At 35.5% G+C, this 19641-nt stretch overlaps 1 protein-coding gene across 1 annotated transcript; it reads left to right on the top strand.

The window, feature by feature from the left end:
* The first annotated feature begins 1307 nt into the window (after window positions 1–1307).
* Window positions 1308–17852, top strand: LOC138335542 (protein NEDD1-like). Its single transcript, XM_069284678.1, has 12 exons — window positions 1308–1761; window positions 3848–3942; window positions 4281–4394; window positions 5119–5259; window positions 7008–7237; window positions 7934–8126; window positions 9707–9797; window positions 10563–10661; window positions 13158–13270; window positions 13635–13803; window positions 14544–15124; window positions 16377–17852. The coding sequence occupies exons 1-12, from the start codon at window positions 1632–1634 to the stop codon at window positions 16479–16481; spliced, it is 2061 nt and encodes a 686-aa protein (XP_069140779.1). The 5' UTR covers window positions 1308–1631; the 3' UTR covers window positions 16482–17852.
* Window positions 17853–19641: the final 1789 nt, after the last annotated feature.

The raw sequence follows: 19641 nt of genomic DNA, 5'->3' as shown, positions 1-19641 counted from the left end.
GGCAACAACATTAACTCATGGTAAGCTGTGCTAAGACAATTATTACAATTCAAAAGTTTATGCATAAGTGATATTCAATGTGTATTTATTAATTAAAATACACAATTACTTAAAGGCCGATTACCTTTCCGGAGCAAAATATAAAGGTTTCTTAAAAAACATTAATAACACCAGAAAATGCATACCGATGATCTAAAATAAGGTTACGACACCAAACATATGCAAGATTGCCTGCGTAATATATGAAAACAGTGGAGAGTCAATTCGCTGTTTTGCCGTCTGGCGCAGTGATAGTCAACTACCGCGCGGTATTTAGGACGACGGCGGGAAACATAATACGACCCGCGTTATGAAAATAAACATTTTATTTATTTTAATCAAATCGTTCAGAAGGTGATGATAAATGTAGTATTAACGGTAAGTTAATAATTTTTAGGACTCTACAAAATTATCGATCTTGTTTTACATTCCCATTTTAAAAATTAAAAGCCGTTTCGGAAAGGTAGTGGGCCTTTAAATATCCAGCGTTTTTTTCTCTTTACATAAAGTACATATCCATAAAAATTGAAAGTTTTATGAAACAGCCTACAGCATTACCTGTAATTATCTCCTATTGTTCTATCATTCACACCTAGTCTCACTTGGCCAACAAAATACCGTACCTGTATACCTCAAAATTCAGAAAGTTGGCTAAGTGAGAAGACACTGACCAATCCAAGGTCTGCAAAGATTTCCTTTGAAGACTACAGAGAGAGAGCGACGAATTACTTGAAAAAATAATCTAGTATAACGGAACAGTGTTTCAAACAAACATGAAAATATTCTATTATATTTCTACAGGGATGTCGCACATCAAGGATTTACAAGTGAGATTTTTGTTAAAAAAATACGACAGCTCATGAAATGACGGCCCGCTTCAGAAAGTAAGACGGTAAGCATCTCGCACCCGCAAGCTACATCAAAGGCTGCGCCGGCTGATATCAAAGGAAAAGCTCCTGCCTTGGACTTCCCCAAAACCCAGTGTGACTTATCCTTCTCATATACGTCCTTGCGCACATGTATTGATTCTAGAAGAATGACCAGAAATGGTACTTGCAAAAAAAAGTTTTTTGACTATGTTTAAAAAAAAGACATGTTGTAGGCCTAGTACAGAATATATTATGTTCTACAAAATGTCATTGAAAAAAAAAGAAGAAGAAAACGAGCCAAGCACCTGTGCAGTGTTACCAAAAACATACTGAAGTTACTTCACGAAGGATATTTCGTTTCGTAATAGTTAGTAATAAAATTCCGAAAAATGTGATGTTTCGAAGCCTCGTCTTCACCCAGACAAGAAAATGGAGGATGCGCGCGATAATTTGTGAACGACTTCGGAGCTGATGTTGATGACAGAGCTATGTTGGGAATGAAGTTGAATTAACACGCTATAGTACTGTGTTGCGGTAAAATTAAAAGTACATTGCAAATCGTTGTTGGTGGATGAAAGATACTGACGATTCTGTAACTTACGTCCTGACAGTTCATTTCTCGTTTTGTTTATGTTTTGTATTTGTTACGGAGTCAATACTGACCATGTCTGTTGTCTGACAGCGATTTCCCTCATAGCTGTATAATAAACGATATATTGAAATATGGCGGGGATAAGACTAGCATCTGCTGGCGACGATATAAAACTTTGGGATGTTGATTCGTCATATTCGATGGTACAACAGTATAACCCACACGAGTGTAACGTTTGCAAGCTTTGTTGGAGCCATGACAGTATCCTTTTTTCAGTAAATGCTAATAGTAAATGCAAACGAAGGTGACAGTGGAACAGCACTGGAATGGTTGTGGATCTATTCAAACGCTCAATATTTGTAGAGCATCAGGCTATATAGCTAGTGTTTGGAGGGTCGGGGTTCAAACCCCCATCTGGCTGTGCATTTTTCTGTTCCTCTAACATTTGGTGCCTGTAACTAAAACTGGTTTCAAGCATCAATTGAAATAATTGTACCCAAACCCTTGTTGTATGTTAATTGATCATGATTTTTCAAGATGGAAACTTAGAAATGGGGGGAATTCGAAGAGTACTCTATATCAAGTGTAGAACGAATAATCATACCCTGCCTCCACTCCGTTCCCGGCAGGGTATGAATTCCACCCCGTTGCCGCTAGTGTTGCAAGCCCCGATGTGATCCACATCGGGCACTTTGATACTGATAAAAATATATTTTTCGGGTATTATCCTTATGTAACTGTATTGTTCTGACAACTATGATCAATATTCAATTCACAAACCTTTCGATTATAGTCTTTCATCAACTATTAGTGGTAAAATCCAAGGCAAACACAACACATGTATAATTCTGTTCAAATACGCCGCCATGTTTGATTTACCGGAAACTGTGACGAAATGAAACACTCAACAGGTAAAATATGTTTAAAAGTTTTAAAAAGCCAACAAACTAAGAATAAATATGGTGAAACTGAACAAATGTAATTATTTTTAAGAATTAAGCAAAAAAAGAATTTTTAAAGTTCATTTTAAAAACTTTGTAACATTTATTTATTTCGTAGTGAAAATTTGTAGGTCATTCCATATATGGTACTAGGTGCCATATTTGGAGCGCGAGAGACTTTCTAACGAGAAGCATCATGGCGGCCAAGTGAGCCGTGTCGGAGATGTGAGCCATTCAAAAGTGCTTCAAAACATAATTTAGACATGGAGGTGGGTAAATAAATAATCATTTGATGTTAAAAATATTTGATATTGTTGAATTTAATTGAAAAATTACATGACACACATGAAATGCAACATTTTCATCGCTGGATGTTTTGCAACACTACGGGCAATGGGACGGAATCGTAGCTCTGACGACGACCATCTGTCAGAAATCTTCCGTCCGTCGTTCAGAGCTACGTCATCGCAGCTATATCAAGTGTACTGGGATGACTAGCTAGATATATATATATATATAGCTCAATATTGGATAGGGCTAGATCAATATATAATACATCGATATATATATATATCGGTTTTCTGCAGTGTAACGAATATCTATTCACAAACATGTTGTAATATATCACTGTATTGTTTAATTTTAACAACACTACTTACTGTTTTCATTATAAAAAGAGGAAATTGCAAACAAAACTTATTCTAAAACAACATTTAAGTAAGAGCATTTCAATTAATAGGAAGTATTAAGCATCTGTGTCACCTAGATGGATTAGAAATGCCTTTTCATAACTATGAATTGACAGAGATTAATTAACACAGATGATAAATTAATCAACTGTTTGGTAGATTTTTTCCAGGTTATAGAATGTTTTATCAAAGTTGTCTTTTATTGCAATTTTCACATAATTAAAATCACAATGGTCGACTGAATTGGAAAAAGAGGTTCACTGTATTGTCAATATGTATCGTGTATTGTTTCAGTGTATTCACTGTATTGTCAATACATATGGTATCGTTTTATACCTTCCACTACCCAGTGGAACTATTTGTGAAAACTTTAGTGACCTGAGAACATGGCAACACATGTAGAAGAAATTTTGTACAATTTTCCTGGAAAATGTATGCAGTCTTCATTGGGACCAAAGAAAAATGCAATCAATTTAATCGATCATCAATTGGTTACATAAAAGTGATGATCAATCATAAAATTTCAACTGATTCCAAACACTACAATTATACCATAATTGTGTCCTAGTTTGATTTTCAGTAGCACTAGTATAGTCTGACCTGTATATAGCTTAAGTCTGACCGAAGTCTTACCTGAATGTCTGTCTGTTATTATATAAAGTATTACCTGTAAGTCTCGCATGTATCAGAACCTTGCATAACCTTAACTGCCTTCAGATTCTTTATTAGCCAGTGTTTCAAATAACAGTGACAAACTGTCCATAAGTTGTTTGAAAAATTCATCCGTAACAATACTTGATCTGAAATTTTTGGTGAGTATACCATACCTTGGTACTTATATTCAAAATTAGTGCAAGAATTAACAATTAATAATCCGAAATAAAAGGCCAAAATAAATTCATGTAAAATCAAAATCATTTCTATGGAATATATATTCAGCCACTATAGGGCCTTCTTCAGTCCAAAATAAGTTTGAAAGCTGTCTTAGCAAAAATGAGCTTTCATGCGACTGGGGTCAAATATTTTCTACTGCCCTGGTGAAAGTTAATTATTGAAGTTAATTATTGATTTTTTTTCTGATTTTTTTGTACATTTCAAGAATGTTAGAAGAGCTCATAATTTCTAAATGTATTTGTTTCTGTTTCACTAGTGTGGTAGAGGATTCCTGGATTTGAATTCAACATCTCGCTACATTGTAAGTGGCATTGACCAGACGATCAATGTTTGGGACTTAAAAGCACGAAGTCTACGCAAGACATACAAGGTATGCTCATATTCAAATAATATACTCAACTGTAAACAAGTTTATTTTCACCAGGTACACATTTTCTTGTAATTTTACGAGAGAGCTCGAGAGCGAATTGAAATGTTGCGAAAACAGTTTATACTTGTATGAATTTTCAGTAAGACCCCTTGATTGCAAATTTATGATTTATGAATGTGTTGATAGTGACGACATAAAATATTGTATACTGTATTCGACCCAATAAGCGCCCATGTCCTTATAAGCGCCCCTCCCCTTTTTTTAAAGGCTCGATTTCAATTGCACAGGCATAAATAAAGACCAAAACTACACAAAAACTTAGAGTTTTGCAATAATTTTGTCTGAATAGTACCTTTTCATTTTTTCCATTTTTTAAACGCCTTGGGCGCTTATTGGGTCGAATACGGTATCTATGTATAAATGAAGTGGTTTGCAATGCCTCCAATATAGACTGACACTTAACCACTAGTTTGTACTGAATTAACTCGAGATCAGTTAATTATGGTATGGATATATATTCAATATTTTATTCAAGCTATGAAATTTAACTAATATCACACTGACCTTAGTGAAATAAATAAAAAGATGCATGAAACTTACCTTACAGATGCTTTGATTTACATGTTTTATATGGCATATTACTTTGAATTAAGTTAATTAGTTTGCAAGAGAATACAAATTCTTCAGTTGGGTCATTTCAATGTGTTCCTGTTTTATTTCCTAGGGCCATGCTGGAACTGTGACCTGTGCTAAATTTAATTGGAATGACACCTACATTGCGTCCGGCTCTGACTTAGGAGAAATCATCGTATACAATACTGTATCTGGACAGGGGTGCACGCCAATGGTCGCTCCAAAAGCACAGGTATATAAGGAGATTTCAGGGATCAATCCGCGTGCCCCGAAATGATATATATAGCGTGACGGCACGTAAAACTCTTCACTTCTATCAATCTAGGTTTTGGGGGAAACAACCCTTTTTCAAAATAGGGGAAAAATTTGGCGAATTATAGGGGAATTTGATGCTTCTTATTTTGGTCCAAAATTATATTCATTTTGATGAAACAACTAATTTTATTTTAGATTTAGAAGTGCAAGATTTTAAGCTCAATAATGGAAAATTTGAGTTTATCATAAAATATGCAGTAGCTGTATGATAAATATGAAGAATTTGCAAACAAAAGTCTACAAAAATGAAAAATAAGTCACAGGGGAAATTGCGTTACAAAAACGGTAATTTTTTAGCTTCAAATGGGGAATTTTTTAAATCTTCGGGGGGATATTAGACCAGAGGGGAATTCATTCCTCGAGTGGAAATTTACCCATTAACGGTAATAAATCAGAGCTAGATTGATCCCTGGATCTGTATGGTTTGGTTAGAACTATGCACAGTTGAACCTGGTATATGGTATTCCTCAATGGATGGAAAATGTAAACCTGAATTTCAATAAGATTGAGACCCAGTCTGTCCAGTCTGTGACCATGAGATATATCTATTTACTTAAGCTTGTACCATATTATAATATGCGCCAAGGGTGTTTAAAAATTGAAAACAAAAATGAAGGTGTGTTTAATAGGACCAAATTTGGACTAACATTTCACAAAATTATTGCATATTCATCAGTTTGCAAAAGAAATCAAATAGAGAGACCTACACAGTTAAAGAGTTTTCATAGTTTCAGTCTGCATTTAGTACCAGAAATACCCTTTTACAAAATTTAACATGATACATGCGTTTCAAAATAAGTGTTAAAAGTGCTAAAATAAAACTAAAATAGATATATATGTTTACAGTAGTTGATGATTTATTAATCGTCATTTCTGATTTGTTCAAAGTAATGACAGTTTCAAAATAAATCAGGTACATATTTTCACATTTCCTCTTTATTAGCCCACCATCATCAGAGCCCACCATCTAATAACAAGATGGCTGCCAGGCAGCCATCTTGGATTTTGATTGTTAAAGTTTGTTATCGCTATTTCTCAGAAAGTGCCACAGGGATCCGTCTCAAATTTAATATATAGTTTCGCCTTGGGCCCAAGTTGTGCATGTTGCATTTTTAGACCAATCGGTCAACAAGACTGATCGGTCCCAAGACTGACCAGGCAGTCATCTTGGATTTTGATAGTTAAAGTTTGTTATCGCTATGTCTCAGAAAGTATTGAATAGGTCATTCTCAAATTTCATATTTAGGTTCCCCTTGGGCCCTAGTTGTGCATATTGCGATTGGGGACCCATCGATCAACAAGATGGGTGCCAAGGAGCCATCTTGGATTTTGGTAGTTGAGGTTTGTTACTGCTATTTCCCAGAAAGTACTGAAGCGATCTGTCTCAAATTTTATCTGTAGTATGTTTGAAAAAGTTTGAAAAGCTGAGAAAAGATCCATCTTTCCATTGTCAGACATAGATCATTCTTTGGTTGGCGCCGATCCCTCTGGGATCTCTTGTAGAATTGAAGTAGACAAGTTTTTATTACTTTTGTCTGTTTTTGTATCTTTATTTTCACATTTAGAACATTAATACGGGGGGTGGGGGGTCATTAGTGTTAAGTTTTTGAACTTACCGTGTTTAACACAATAACTTTTAAAATAAAATTTTGTTCTGTTTTCCAGGCTATTAAGGAGATACAGTTTAGTCACTATCAGAAGTCCTTACTTGGCTCAGCATCAGATGATGGTGCTGTCAACTTGTGGGACATCAACACGCGTCGTCTGATCCATAGTTTCAGTGATGCTCACCAAGCACCTGCTACTGGTATCAAATTCTCACCTATCAACAGCATCTTTCTCATATCTGTTGGTCTCGACAAACGCATCATCTGTTACGACCTGGAAGGCAAAAAGTGAGTTTTACATGTAATTTTAGTTTCGGTAGTGTATCAGTGTAGTGTCGGGTAATTTCAACTTCCTTTGGTGATTTCTGGAGCTCACCTCAATTTGCACTCTTCTAAGAAGAGAATATCGGAGAATATCTTCTAGCATATAGCAGAAGCAGACGAGCAACAAAGTGGAATAGAGTAAATCGAGTTAAGCTTTGGAGAATACTGTTAACATTGAAATTTACACGCGAGGGAAATTTAAGCTTATTACACAAAGCCGTGAAAATTTTCCGCACACATAATATTTTGTACGTGTATGATCTTTGTTGTTTAAAGTCTAAAAGTGTATTTATCGTGAAAATAATACCGCGAAAGGTTGATGTATGTAAATCACGAAATTAAGCACTCACAAAAATATACGTTGACCGTAAATTACTAAACCTAAATGTTTTGGTAACCCTTTTCGATTGGCTTATCAAACTGTGAGAATCCTGAAGGTGGTATGAAAGTTTTTATAAAGTAAGAGATGAAGAAAATATCAAAGGAATCTTGTAAAAATTAGATATTAGATTTATAGCCCATTGATTGAAAAATAATGTTCATGCAATTTGTGTGTAATAGGGTCATTATTATTGTAAAGCATATCTAACAAAATGATTCTTGAATTTTTCATGGGGTCCCTTCAAATTTTAAAATTTTACGTTTTTGTTACCGTTATAGGTATCCCAAAGTAATCACAGCAGAGAGTCCGTTAACATCCGTGGATGTGATGCCAGATGGTGTTATTGTTGCTGTCGGGTCTACACTTGGCAAAATTTTCATCTATGATCTACGAAAAGGTGATACGCCTGTCAAAGTACTGAATGCCCACAAGTCATCTGTTCAGTGTCTGCGTTTTACTAACGACTTACAGGTAAATTTTGGTAATAGACCAAGTTATATACACTTTCAATGGTAATATGCTAAGTTGTGTAATCTTGCACTGGTAAAAGACCAAGATGTATAAACTTTTACTGGTACAGTAGACCAAGTTTTATGAATTCAGACCAAGTTGTATAAACTTGTACTGATAATATGCAAAGTTGTGTAAATTCGTACTGGTAATAGACCAAGTTGTATAAACTTGTACTGGTAATATGCTAAGTTGTATAAACTTGTACTGGTAATAGACCAAGTTGTATAAACTTGTACTGGTAATAGACCAAGTTGTATAAACTTGTACTGGTAATAGACCAAGTTGTATAAACTTATACTGGTAATAGACCAAGTTGTATAAACTTATACTGGTAATAGACCAAGTTGTATAAACTTGTACTGGTAAAAGACCAAGTTGTGTAAACTTGTACTGGTAATAGACCAAGTTTGTATAAACTTATACTGGTAAAAGAGACCAAGTTGTATAAACTTGTACTGGTAATAGACCAAGTTGTATAAACTTGTACTGGTAATAGACCAAGTTGTATAAACTTGTACTGGTAATAGACCAAGTTGTATTGTATTGTACTGGTAATAGACCAAGTTGTATAAACTTATACTGGTAATAGACCAAGTTGTATAAACTTGTACTGGTAAAAGACCAAGTTGTATAAACTTGTACTGGTAATAGACCAAGTTGTATAAACTTGTACTGGTAATAGATCAAGTTGTATAAACTTGTACTGGTAAAAGACCAAGTTGTATAAACTTATACTGGTAATAGACCAAGTTGTATAAACTTGTACTGGTAAAAGACCAAGTTGTATAAACTTGTACTGGTAAAAGACCAAGTTGTATAAACTTGTACTGGTAAAAGACCAAGTTGTATAAACTTGTACTGGTAAAAGACCAAGTTGTATAAACTTGTACTGGTACAGTAGACCAAGTTGTTATAAACTTGTACTGGTAATAGACCAAGTTGTATAAACTTATGGGGGTACTGGTAATAGACCAAGTTGTATTGTATTGTACTGGTAAATAGACCAAGTTGTATAAACTTATACTGGTAATAGACCAAGTTGTATAAACTTGTACTGGTAAAAGACCAAAGTTGTATAAACTTGTACTGGTAATAGACCAAGTTGTATAAACTTGTACTGGTAATAGGACCAAGTTGTATTGTATTGTACTGGTAATAGACCAAGTTGTATAAACTTATACTGGTAATAGACCAAGTTGTATAAACTTGTACTGGTAAAAAGACCAAGTTGTGTAAACTTGTACTGGTAATAGACCAAGTTGTATAAAACTTATACTGGTAATAGACCAAGTTGTATAAACTTGTACTGGTAAAAAGACCAAGTTGTGTAAACTTGTACTGGTAATAGACCAAGTTGTATAAAACTTGTACTGGTAATAGACCAAGTTGTATTGTATTGTACTGGTAATAGACCAAGTTGTATAAACTTGTACTGGTAATAGACCAAGTTGTATAAACTTGTACTGGTAATAGGTCAAGTTGTTATAAACTTGTACTGGTAATAAACAAAGACTCATACTGTATGTTTGTATTTCTAGACTGAAAACATGAAGACTATCCCCAGCAGTAAGGACGTATCCCCACCAAACAGAAGGAAACTTCCCCTCATGCCAGTATCCACCAACACAGGTATGTTTGGGGCGGGTCTCTACCAACACAGGTAGGTTTGGTGCGGGTCTCCACCAACACAGGTAGGTTTGGGGCGGGTGTCTACCAACACAGGTAGGTTTGGGGTGGGTCTCCACCAACACAGGTAGGTTTGGGGCGGGTCTCCACCAACACAGGTAGGTTTGGGGCGCGTCTCTACCAACACAGGTAGGTTTAGGGCGGGTCTCTACCAACACAGGTAGGTTTTGGGCGGGTCTCCACCAACATAGGTAGGTTTGGGGCGGTCTCCACCAACACAGGTAGGTTTGGGGCGGGTCTCCACCAACACAGGTAGGTTTGGGGCGGGTCTCCACCAACACAGGTAAGTTTGGGGCGGGTCTCCAACAACACAGGTAGGTTTGGGGCGGGTCTCCAACAACACAGGTAGGTTTGGGGCGGGTCTCCAACAACACAGGTAGGTTTGGGGCGGGTCTCCAACAACACGTGTAGGTTTAAGCTTGTCACTTCCTAACCTTTGCTCATCGCTATTTCTCAGATTACTGTTGAAGGGATATATCTGACAATTATTCCCGTGATTCGTGGCCCTTGGTTCCTTGTTGTGCTTAAAGTATTTTTGAGACATATCGAAAATCAAGATGGCCCCCAGGTAAATTTCTGGGATTTTGACAAAGGATGAGTAAAATTCAAACTCAGCTTTTTTGAATACTTTGATTATTTGCATTTTCTATTTTAAAATATGATGTTTTTAATTTTATTTTATTTTTTAAATTCTGTTTTGTTTTGCAGCAAACTTGTTGCCTTTAGACAGTAGCAAAGAACCAGAGAAGATATTGAACTACAGCTCAAATCGAGGTTCTTACCCTAACCAGGACAGCATGTCATCAAGTAAGTCAGTTTTCAAGACACCAAATGTCATGTGGTTGCCATGGTTACAAAAAGAAATGTCATAATATATACAAATGGATATTTTTTATGAATCATTGATAAGCATGTTGTTTCGAGGATGACAAATACAGAATACAATGGTTCTGATTTAATAATTGTAGATAACATATCGCCAGGTACTTCAATGATTTCACAGGACCACGAAATTAGATCTGCGAAATATTAAGAAATAGTTGAATCCTATTGATGTACATGCACAAAATGTGAACCCTTATAACTAAAAACCGTGTAGTGTAGTTAAAATCACGAATCACTAAAAACCGTGTAGTGTAGTTAAAATCACGAAAAATTTGATGACCTGCATAAATGACTGGCTCTATGGTCATATGGTTTGCATTGTCTTAAATGAGGAGTAATGGGAGTATTAGCTAGCCATTGGTTTACAGTTCTAGTTAGATGACCTTTAAGGTCACCTGGCCTACAATATCCTTTCATGCCGTCTTTTGTCCATTGTATATTTGATTGCATGCATCATTAATTATCCCCCGCCCAACGAAGTTGGTGGGGGATATACAAATGGGTTCCGTCCATCCGTCCGTCCGTCCGTCCGTCCGTCCGTCCGTCCGTCCGTACGAAGGGTTTCTGGAGCATAACTCTAAAACCAGTAGAGATATTTCCACGAAAACTTCATACACACATTGGTCTTATGGTCTAGTAGTGCCTTTTGCTATTTTTAGGTTTTCATTTTTTGGATTTTTTCCGTAACCATGGAAACATTGCTGAAAATATCATATTTTTGTACCAGGTTCGTTTCCGGAGCATAACTCTAAACCAGAAGAGATATTTCCACGAAACTTCATGGACACATTGGTCTTATGGTCTAGTAGTGCATTTTGCTATTTTAAGGTTTTCACTTTTTGTACTTTTTTTCTGTAACCATGGAAACATTGCTGAAAATGGCAGATTTTTGTGTAAGAATCGTTTCCAGAGCACAACTCTAAAACCAGCAGAGATATTTCCATGAAACTTCATAGACACATTGTTCTTATGGTCTAGTAGTGCCTTTTGCTATTTTTAGGTTTTCATTTTTTGCACTTTTTCCGTAACCATGGAAACATTGCTGAAAATATCATATTTTTGTACCAGGTTCGTTTCCGCAGCATAACCGGAAAAATTGAGATATATGCACAGAACTCTATAGGCACATTAGTCTTAAGGTCTAGTAGTGCCTTTTGCTATTTTAAGGTTTTCACTTTTTGTACTTTTTTCTGTAACCATGGAAACATTGCTGAAAATGGCAGATTTTTGTGTAAGAATCGTTTCCGGAGCACAACTCTAAAACCAGCAGAGATATTTCCATGAAACTTCATAGACACATTGTTCTTATGGTCTAGTAGTGCCTTTTGCTATTTTTAGGTTTCACTTTTTGTGCTTTTTTCTGTAACCATAGAAACATCGCTGAAAATATCATATTTTTGTAGCAGGTTGATTTCTGGAGCATAACTTTAAAACCAGCAGAGATATTTCCACGAAACTTCATAGACACATTCTTTTTATGGTCTAGTAGTACCTTTTGCTATTTTTAGGTTTTCATTTTTTGCACTTTTTTCTGTTACCATGGAAACATTGCTGAAAATATCATCATGGCAAAATGGTAAATGTTACTTTGCAAAACTCCACCCATCTTTGTGAATATAGTCTAATATAAATGTCAAGGCTGTATACCTGATTCAACAATTGCAGCCCCGCTCTACTTGAATTATACTCCATCTTTTTTTAGCTCAACTTCCTTTTTCATGGTTTTTTTTTTTCATACACACAAGTCTCCACAATCAAACTTACTTCAGCTTTGATATCTCCATTGGCGGGGGATCTGAATGACTATGTCCTTGTTGTAATTACATTCCAAAGGGAAAGACGCTTTTTATTTTATAGGCTTTTGATGCCAAATTCATCACCCAAGTGGAATAAGAAACATGCATAATGACACTTAATTACTGTTATGTTGTAATTACTAAAAATAGATTTGGTGATTTGTTTACAGGTTATTTTGTTTTACAGGTGGTAAATTTTTTTTTGTTTATATTTTGTTTACAGGTGGTATATTTGTTTATATATTGTTTAATTTGGTGATTTGTTTACAGGTTATTTTGTTTACAGGTGGTAAATTTTTGTTTATATTTTGTTTACATTTGGTATATTTTGTTTACAGCTGGTATATTTTGTTTATATTTTGTTTACAGGTGGTAAGTTTTGTTTATATTTTGTTTACAGGTGGTATATTTTTGTTTATTTTTTGTTTACAGGTGGTATATTTTGTTTATATTTTGTTTACAGGTGGTATATTTTGTTTTTTTTTTATTTTTGTTTACAGGTGGGTGTATATTTTGTTTATATTTTGTTGGTGTTTTTTGTTTATACAGGTGGTATATTTTGTTTATGTTTTGTTTACAGGTGGTAAATTTTGTTTATATTTTGTTTATGTTTTGTTTACAGGTGGTATATTTTCACCACTAGCTGACCCCGGAACAATAAATCATCGAGATAATGTTGGTGCATCTCCTCTCTTAACTAACCAAAATCTGTCTGTCTCCTTCAACAACAGTTTGGTAAGTTGTGCACTGTTTGTATATACCATTCTACTGTGAAAAGCTAGGAGGAGTGGTTATTGTGTCACCAAATGTTCGTCAGTTTGGGTCCTGATTCCTCCGACCTGTCAACTCCTAATTATCTTATGAGTTATTTATTTCTGCTACGGGGGAGGAAGGGCTCCAGGAAACCCCACATCTTGAGTATTTTCACTATTTTCCTCAAAATCAATGCTCATTGGAATTCATACACACACACTCCTCCCCCACTGATGGGAACACACATTCCCAAAGATAGGTCTGGATCTGCCACTGAATAAGACCATTTTACTAATGTCTAATTACATGACTTTAAAAGTAAAAATATTATTGGTCTTTACTGTAGAGTATCAATGGCTCAAGAACACATCAGGATAGCTACAGCAATATGTATTCCTCGCCACCAGGAATGGGGACATCAGGTAGGACTCACCAGGACAGCTACAATGATAAATTTTCTTCTCCACCAGAAACGTTAGCCAGGACAAGACAAGGAAATCCACACCACATTCAAGGTAAAGTCATATCTGTCTTCCATAGGAATATCATCAATATTACAGGTGTTCTGATCACTTACGATCTCTACACCACTGGACTATCTCATAGTTAATCTGAAGGCAACAGAACAAAACAGGTAATTTAGTCCTTTGATGCACATCAAAAGAGCTGTATAACCATACACTGTGGTTGTGGCTTCGAAGCTCTCTCTGTAGTTTTCATGCTCTCAGTGGTCTTAAAAGAAAATTTTTGCAGGCCTGTGATTGGTTCAGATTTGTTCACCTGAGCTTCCTTCAGTTTTACTCTGAGAAAGTCCAGGGTCATGAGTAATCGGAACCCCTGGTAGAGGTCGTGAGTAATCGGAACCCTGGAGTATCGAGGATGCCATAGGAACGAAACAATAAAACAACTAATTCAGGTGTAATGCACCCTCAATATTCCAGGATTTACTATCACTAACCTGCCTCAACTGTTGTTGCACACAAAGCCTTCAACTTTACTATGAAGTATTCCAGGGGTGGATAGAACAACAGTGGTGGTAACCCCTGGGGTATTGAGGAAAGATGTTAGTAATTACTACTTGCTGAGCTGTACTTGATCAAAATGATCTTAAACCATATAGAACATTGTATTCGGACTCACCAATGAGAAATTTATTAAAATCATTTCATTAATGTAATTGATATTTCATCAATTATTGTGACTGATTTATTGACTTGTGTACCTTCAACTTACTTTGTTTTGAATTTATTAACAGACCATGTGATATCGAATGGACCAAACCCGTACTTACAGAATGACCTCCGACGGTCAGATGGAGACAGCTGGGGAAGAATTGACCAAGGTCAAGGTCAATCTAATGGATATAGGTCAAGTACGAGTCCGGATCGCCGAACCCCTTCTCATGTCGCAAGGATTAGTCCCTCCACTCTCTCTGGAATTAATGCCTCCCCAAGTCTTCCGGAGTTGAATCTCAATGATTATTCCCCCGGAAGTTGTGCTGTGGCTGATAATTCAGGACCAAAACAGTTTCCCTCCTCGCTGGAGGGTGTGAATACTGTAACTGGTATTGTGTGTGGAAGCAATAGTGCTCAAGACCAGGCATCTGGAAGTCAAAATTCACAGGATCAGGCTTCTGGGGGTCAAAGTTCACAAGTTCAGGGATCTAGGGGTCAAAGTTTACAAAGCTTAGACACACAAGGTGTCAACGCTGGAAATTTTCAGACACAGCTGTTGCGTAATCTTATACGTGAAGAAGTGGAAGATTTCTATGATCTAATGCACAAAGACATACTGAATCTGCAGGTGGAAATGATACGTCAGTTCCAGATTCATCAGGTAAAAATCGTTTTGATTACGTTTCGACACAATAAGCGACCAAGGCGTTTAAAAATTTGAAAAAAATGAAAATGTGCTTAAAGGTAGGTTTCGCCCAAACAAATAAATATTTTTTTGTGAAATGCGATAAACGGAAGAAAAGATGGAAAAACATAATAAAATACCTCAATTTAATTTTTTTATGCGTTTGAGATTGAACAAATGTGTCTTGAATACAAAATTGAAGGAAATCCTTGATTTTATTACGGTGTCCGTCAGACAAAATAATATGCAAATGAAGCTGCGATGGATTGTGTTGTCGAAGTTTCGCGCATGCGCATTGTCACGCACTAAAAGTAAACAAAATGGCTGAACGAAAGTGTGTGAGATAAAAGAAAATATATCTGAATCGGCAAGAAAGTGGAGGAAATTATAATGGATTCGGTAGTGTCCTAGGATATCTATAGGGAATTAAATTCAGAGATGGCATGTACAATAGAAGAAACAGAAGCCACATCTCAAGTGGAACTTGCCCGAATCTGTTGGGACTCGTGTAACGGCATTGCACTAGGTGAGTTAAATTTCAACACATAACGTTATGCCAGCGCACAAACAGCCGCAGACTTACTACATGTATATTTGGTGTACAAAGCTAGCGAGCGCATGTAAGTAACATGAAGTGTTTTAGATTATATGATATGTATAAACAGTCCATCGCACTTCGATTTGTTGTTTTTTTTTTAACTAAACATGCCGTGTCAAGACTGTCGCTTCTATCTGACATTTTGTTGCACGCTTCCGTTTGTTGATGCGGCCTCGTTTTGGAAAAAAAATACGTCATGTTCTATGTAAAGCTTGACTTCACTCTATTTTTAGAGGAGTATTTTCCTGGTCAAGCTAGGCAACTGACCACCCATATTGTTCGCTGTATGCATTGAAAATGATCTGAAGATTATATCTATGTACAGGATAAATTTCAATTTTGTAGACTTTATATTTCATTGGGCGAAACCTACCTTTAATAAGCCGAAATTATATCCAATCTATACAGTTTTGATAGTTTTGGTCTTACGCCTGTGCAATTGATCATGAAATGGGGCCTCAAACAGGGGAGGGGCTCTTATGGGGACCTGGGCGCTTGTTGGGTTGATTATGGTATTTATCAAAAAATTGTTTTTAGGTTTTGCTATTTGCTTTTATTTCATAATGCATGAATGGTGTATATGTATTGCATTAGTTGCCATTTGTGAGTTAATCTTGTCTTTTATTACAGAATGAGGTGAACACATTACTACAGCATTACTCGGTCAACCATGACTTGTTGGCTGAGGTGGAGAAACTACGCGAGGAGAATAAACAACTCAAAAAGAATTTCTGATAATCGATGAACGATGTAGAAACAATGTGAGGAAAAATAAACAACTTAAAATAGTTTTCTGATTAACGATGGAGAAATATCGCAAGGAGAATAAAAACAACTCAAAAAGAATTTCTAATGATTGATGGAAAACTATACAAGAAGAATAAACAACTCAAAAAGAATTTCTGATGATCGTTGGAGAAACAATGCATGGAAAATGAACAATTCAAAAAAAATTTCTTATGATCATTAGATCTAGAGCAACGATATGAGGCGAATAAGCAACTGAAACTTGTTTACTGATGATCAAAGAACTAAAAACTATTTTTGATGATTAATAGATCTGAAGTTCTGTGCAAGTTCAGAAATTATGTGGAGAACAACAAGAGCATATTACCATTTAGAATGATCTAAAAAAAGTTATAAAACTATATTAAAATATGAAGAAAATACTTGTGATTCCAGACAATATGTACATATATATGTAATATGTGCCTTCCAAATAGAACAGCATTTAACGTTTCCACCTGCCATATCACTGTAACTTTTTTACGATAATAGATGTATAGATGTGTTTCCACTCAAAACTACCCAAATTGGTTAGTCAAGTTTTCACCAGTTATGGAAAGATCCTTTGTTTATAAAGGTTTATATTTTTTTCTCACTTTATTCTTCTTCACCAATGACGAAAAGACCTATATGGTCTAGCCATGTTAATCTGTACTTGTGCTCCATGCTGCTGGTTTCCTCTTCCTGAATCCACATGTACGTTACGTTCCAGCTGATTCACTATCCAGCCTCTTGAAGACAATGACAGCCAGATTAACAAGGACCGACTGTAATGTTTTTGTTATCCTTAGGACTTTTCACCAGCGGTGTAGTTATAGAACTATTGTTTTTGTTATGTTTCTTATATCATTATTATTCAATAATTTGTAATGTGAGTTAGTTTCATTAAGCATGTTAAACTAATCAGTCATTGCATATTACAGAGTTATCTGCCCTTGTGGATAGTTATTGATTGTGAAGTGATCACTTGTGAGTGAAACTTTTGCAGTTTTCCCTGAAAAATATGGCATTATAAACACAATTACTAATCAGTACTTGCATACATGGGCAGATAATTCTAATAAGGGCAGATAACTGAAGTATGCATATGGAGAATATTTCTGAATTTGTAGAAGAAACGTTTTGAAAAGATGATCTAAAATTTTCTATTCTGCTTTACATATAACAGAGTTAAGCCTCTTGTGGGTAGGTATCCATTGAGACGTCATTTTTTGTGAGCAAAACTCACATTGTTTTCTCTGAGAAGTGTGCCGATATGCTCAAAAATGCATGACATCACACCCAATATATATCTACCTGCAAGGGCAGATAACTTTGTAATATGCAAAAAAAAAATGGAATAGCTGCACAAGGCAAAAACTCATAATCTTGAAAACCATAGATTGTAGTTCATGAAATCATGTTATAAGTTAGACATTTACTTCCTTGACATTTTCCTTGTTATGCAGTTTATCTTGCTCTGTCCATTAACTTATCTACAAAGGTAGCAAGATAAATAGGGAGAGAACAAATTAATTTACACTTACCGTATTCGACCCAATAAGCGCCCAGGGCGCTGAAAAAATTGAAAAAAATGAAAACGTGCTAATAAGAAGAAATTATTGCAAATCTATACAGTTGAGTGTAGTTTTGGTCTTTATTTATGCTTGGACAATTGAAATTGAGGCCTCAAAAAGGGGGATGGGCGCTTATAGGGTCGAATACAGTACATAGTATTGAAGGATATCATATCTAAATTGGATTATTTTATTTTATAGTCTTTCAGTAATGGTAAAAATATAATGACAATGGATCTAATTCATGTACCATGTGATACCCGATAAGGTTTATATGGAACTAGTGTCTCCAGTGGTGATTCAGCGTAACGCTTTGTAATCTTCCCACTAAAATGACGTTAGCATGGGATATCATCTTTTGATGTCATTCATTCACCAATAGAAACAAAAATAAGGCACAAACATTATCAGGTATTCCGTGATATGTGAATTAGTCCGGTTTACAAAAGAGATCTTCATTATGTATGTATAGTGTAATTCTTATATATATATCAGTAGGTTACTTGCAATATATGAGAGAAAATGTATTTATATTTATTATGATCTTTTCTAAGTCATTATTGGTGCATATTTTCTTTATTACCAGTAAATGCCATTACCTACATTTCATGAATAAAATGTACATTATTTAATGAAAACCGACGAGTCTCTTGTTTTCGCAATTGGATATTAGTTTTAATATCTAAAAATTGATGTCTTGGTTTGGTCCATGGATTTGTATACAATCCAATAATTTCCCAACAAATCAAGTAAACAAACTACATAGAGAAATTGAAATATATGTATTAATAATTTAAATTTGAAAGTGTGTTTGGATTTGATTAAATGGCAGTGTTATTTAAGGACATGCCAGGTTTAGATGGTGGAGAAATGCCAGAGTACCCAGAGAAAAACCACCGACAAGCAGTCAATACCTGGCAAATCTCCTAGATGTGATTCAAAAACTTGCAACCCAGAAGTGGAGGCCTAAGTCTTGAGGTAATATGTTGGGACATCTTAACCACTTGGCTACTGGTCCCAACCCTCCTCCAAAGAAAGTGTGAAATCATGTACCGGTAGTGTAATGATATCAGTCAAGCATCACCATGGCCAAGTCCAAGTCTGGCAAGGCTATTTACCAGGTAATGAAGTTCAAAAAGTTCAAAAAAGGGACACCACTTCAATATCAATTGTTGAATTGATTCTCAATTTTAATCAATATTTTTGATCAATAGACTTTCAATTATGAAAGCTTATACTGTAAATCAACTTCTTTTTGTGTGCTGTTAAATTTCGCGTATTTGAAGGACAGTAAGATATTGCAAAATTAATTTGCCGCGAAAAAGTTTTTAATACCGGTACAGGCAAAGTAGAAATGAAGAAGTTGTAATTGAAGTTACATCGTGAAAAAATTGTAAGTTATAAAAGTGCGAAAATAAGTTACCACCAAAAAAAGCTGGTTTACAGTAATTGTTTAAAAGAGGAGCTAACTCACTCATTATTAGCTCACTGACTCAAAGTGCCGATGAGCTTATGCCATGGCATGGCGTAAATCAGTCAGTCAACATTTCCCT

The sequence above is a fragment of the Argopecten irradians genome, chromosome 11 (assembly GCF_041381155.1).
Source record: "Argopecten irradians isolate NY chromosome 11, Ai_NY, whole genome shotgun sequence".
NCBI lineage: Eukaryota > Metazoa > Mollusca > Bivalvia > Pectinida > Pectinidae > Argopecten > Argopecten irradians.
This window is presented reverse-complemented; position numbering and strand designations above follow the sequence as displayed.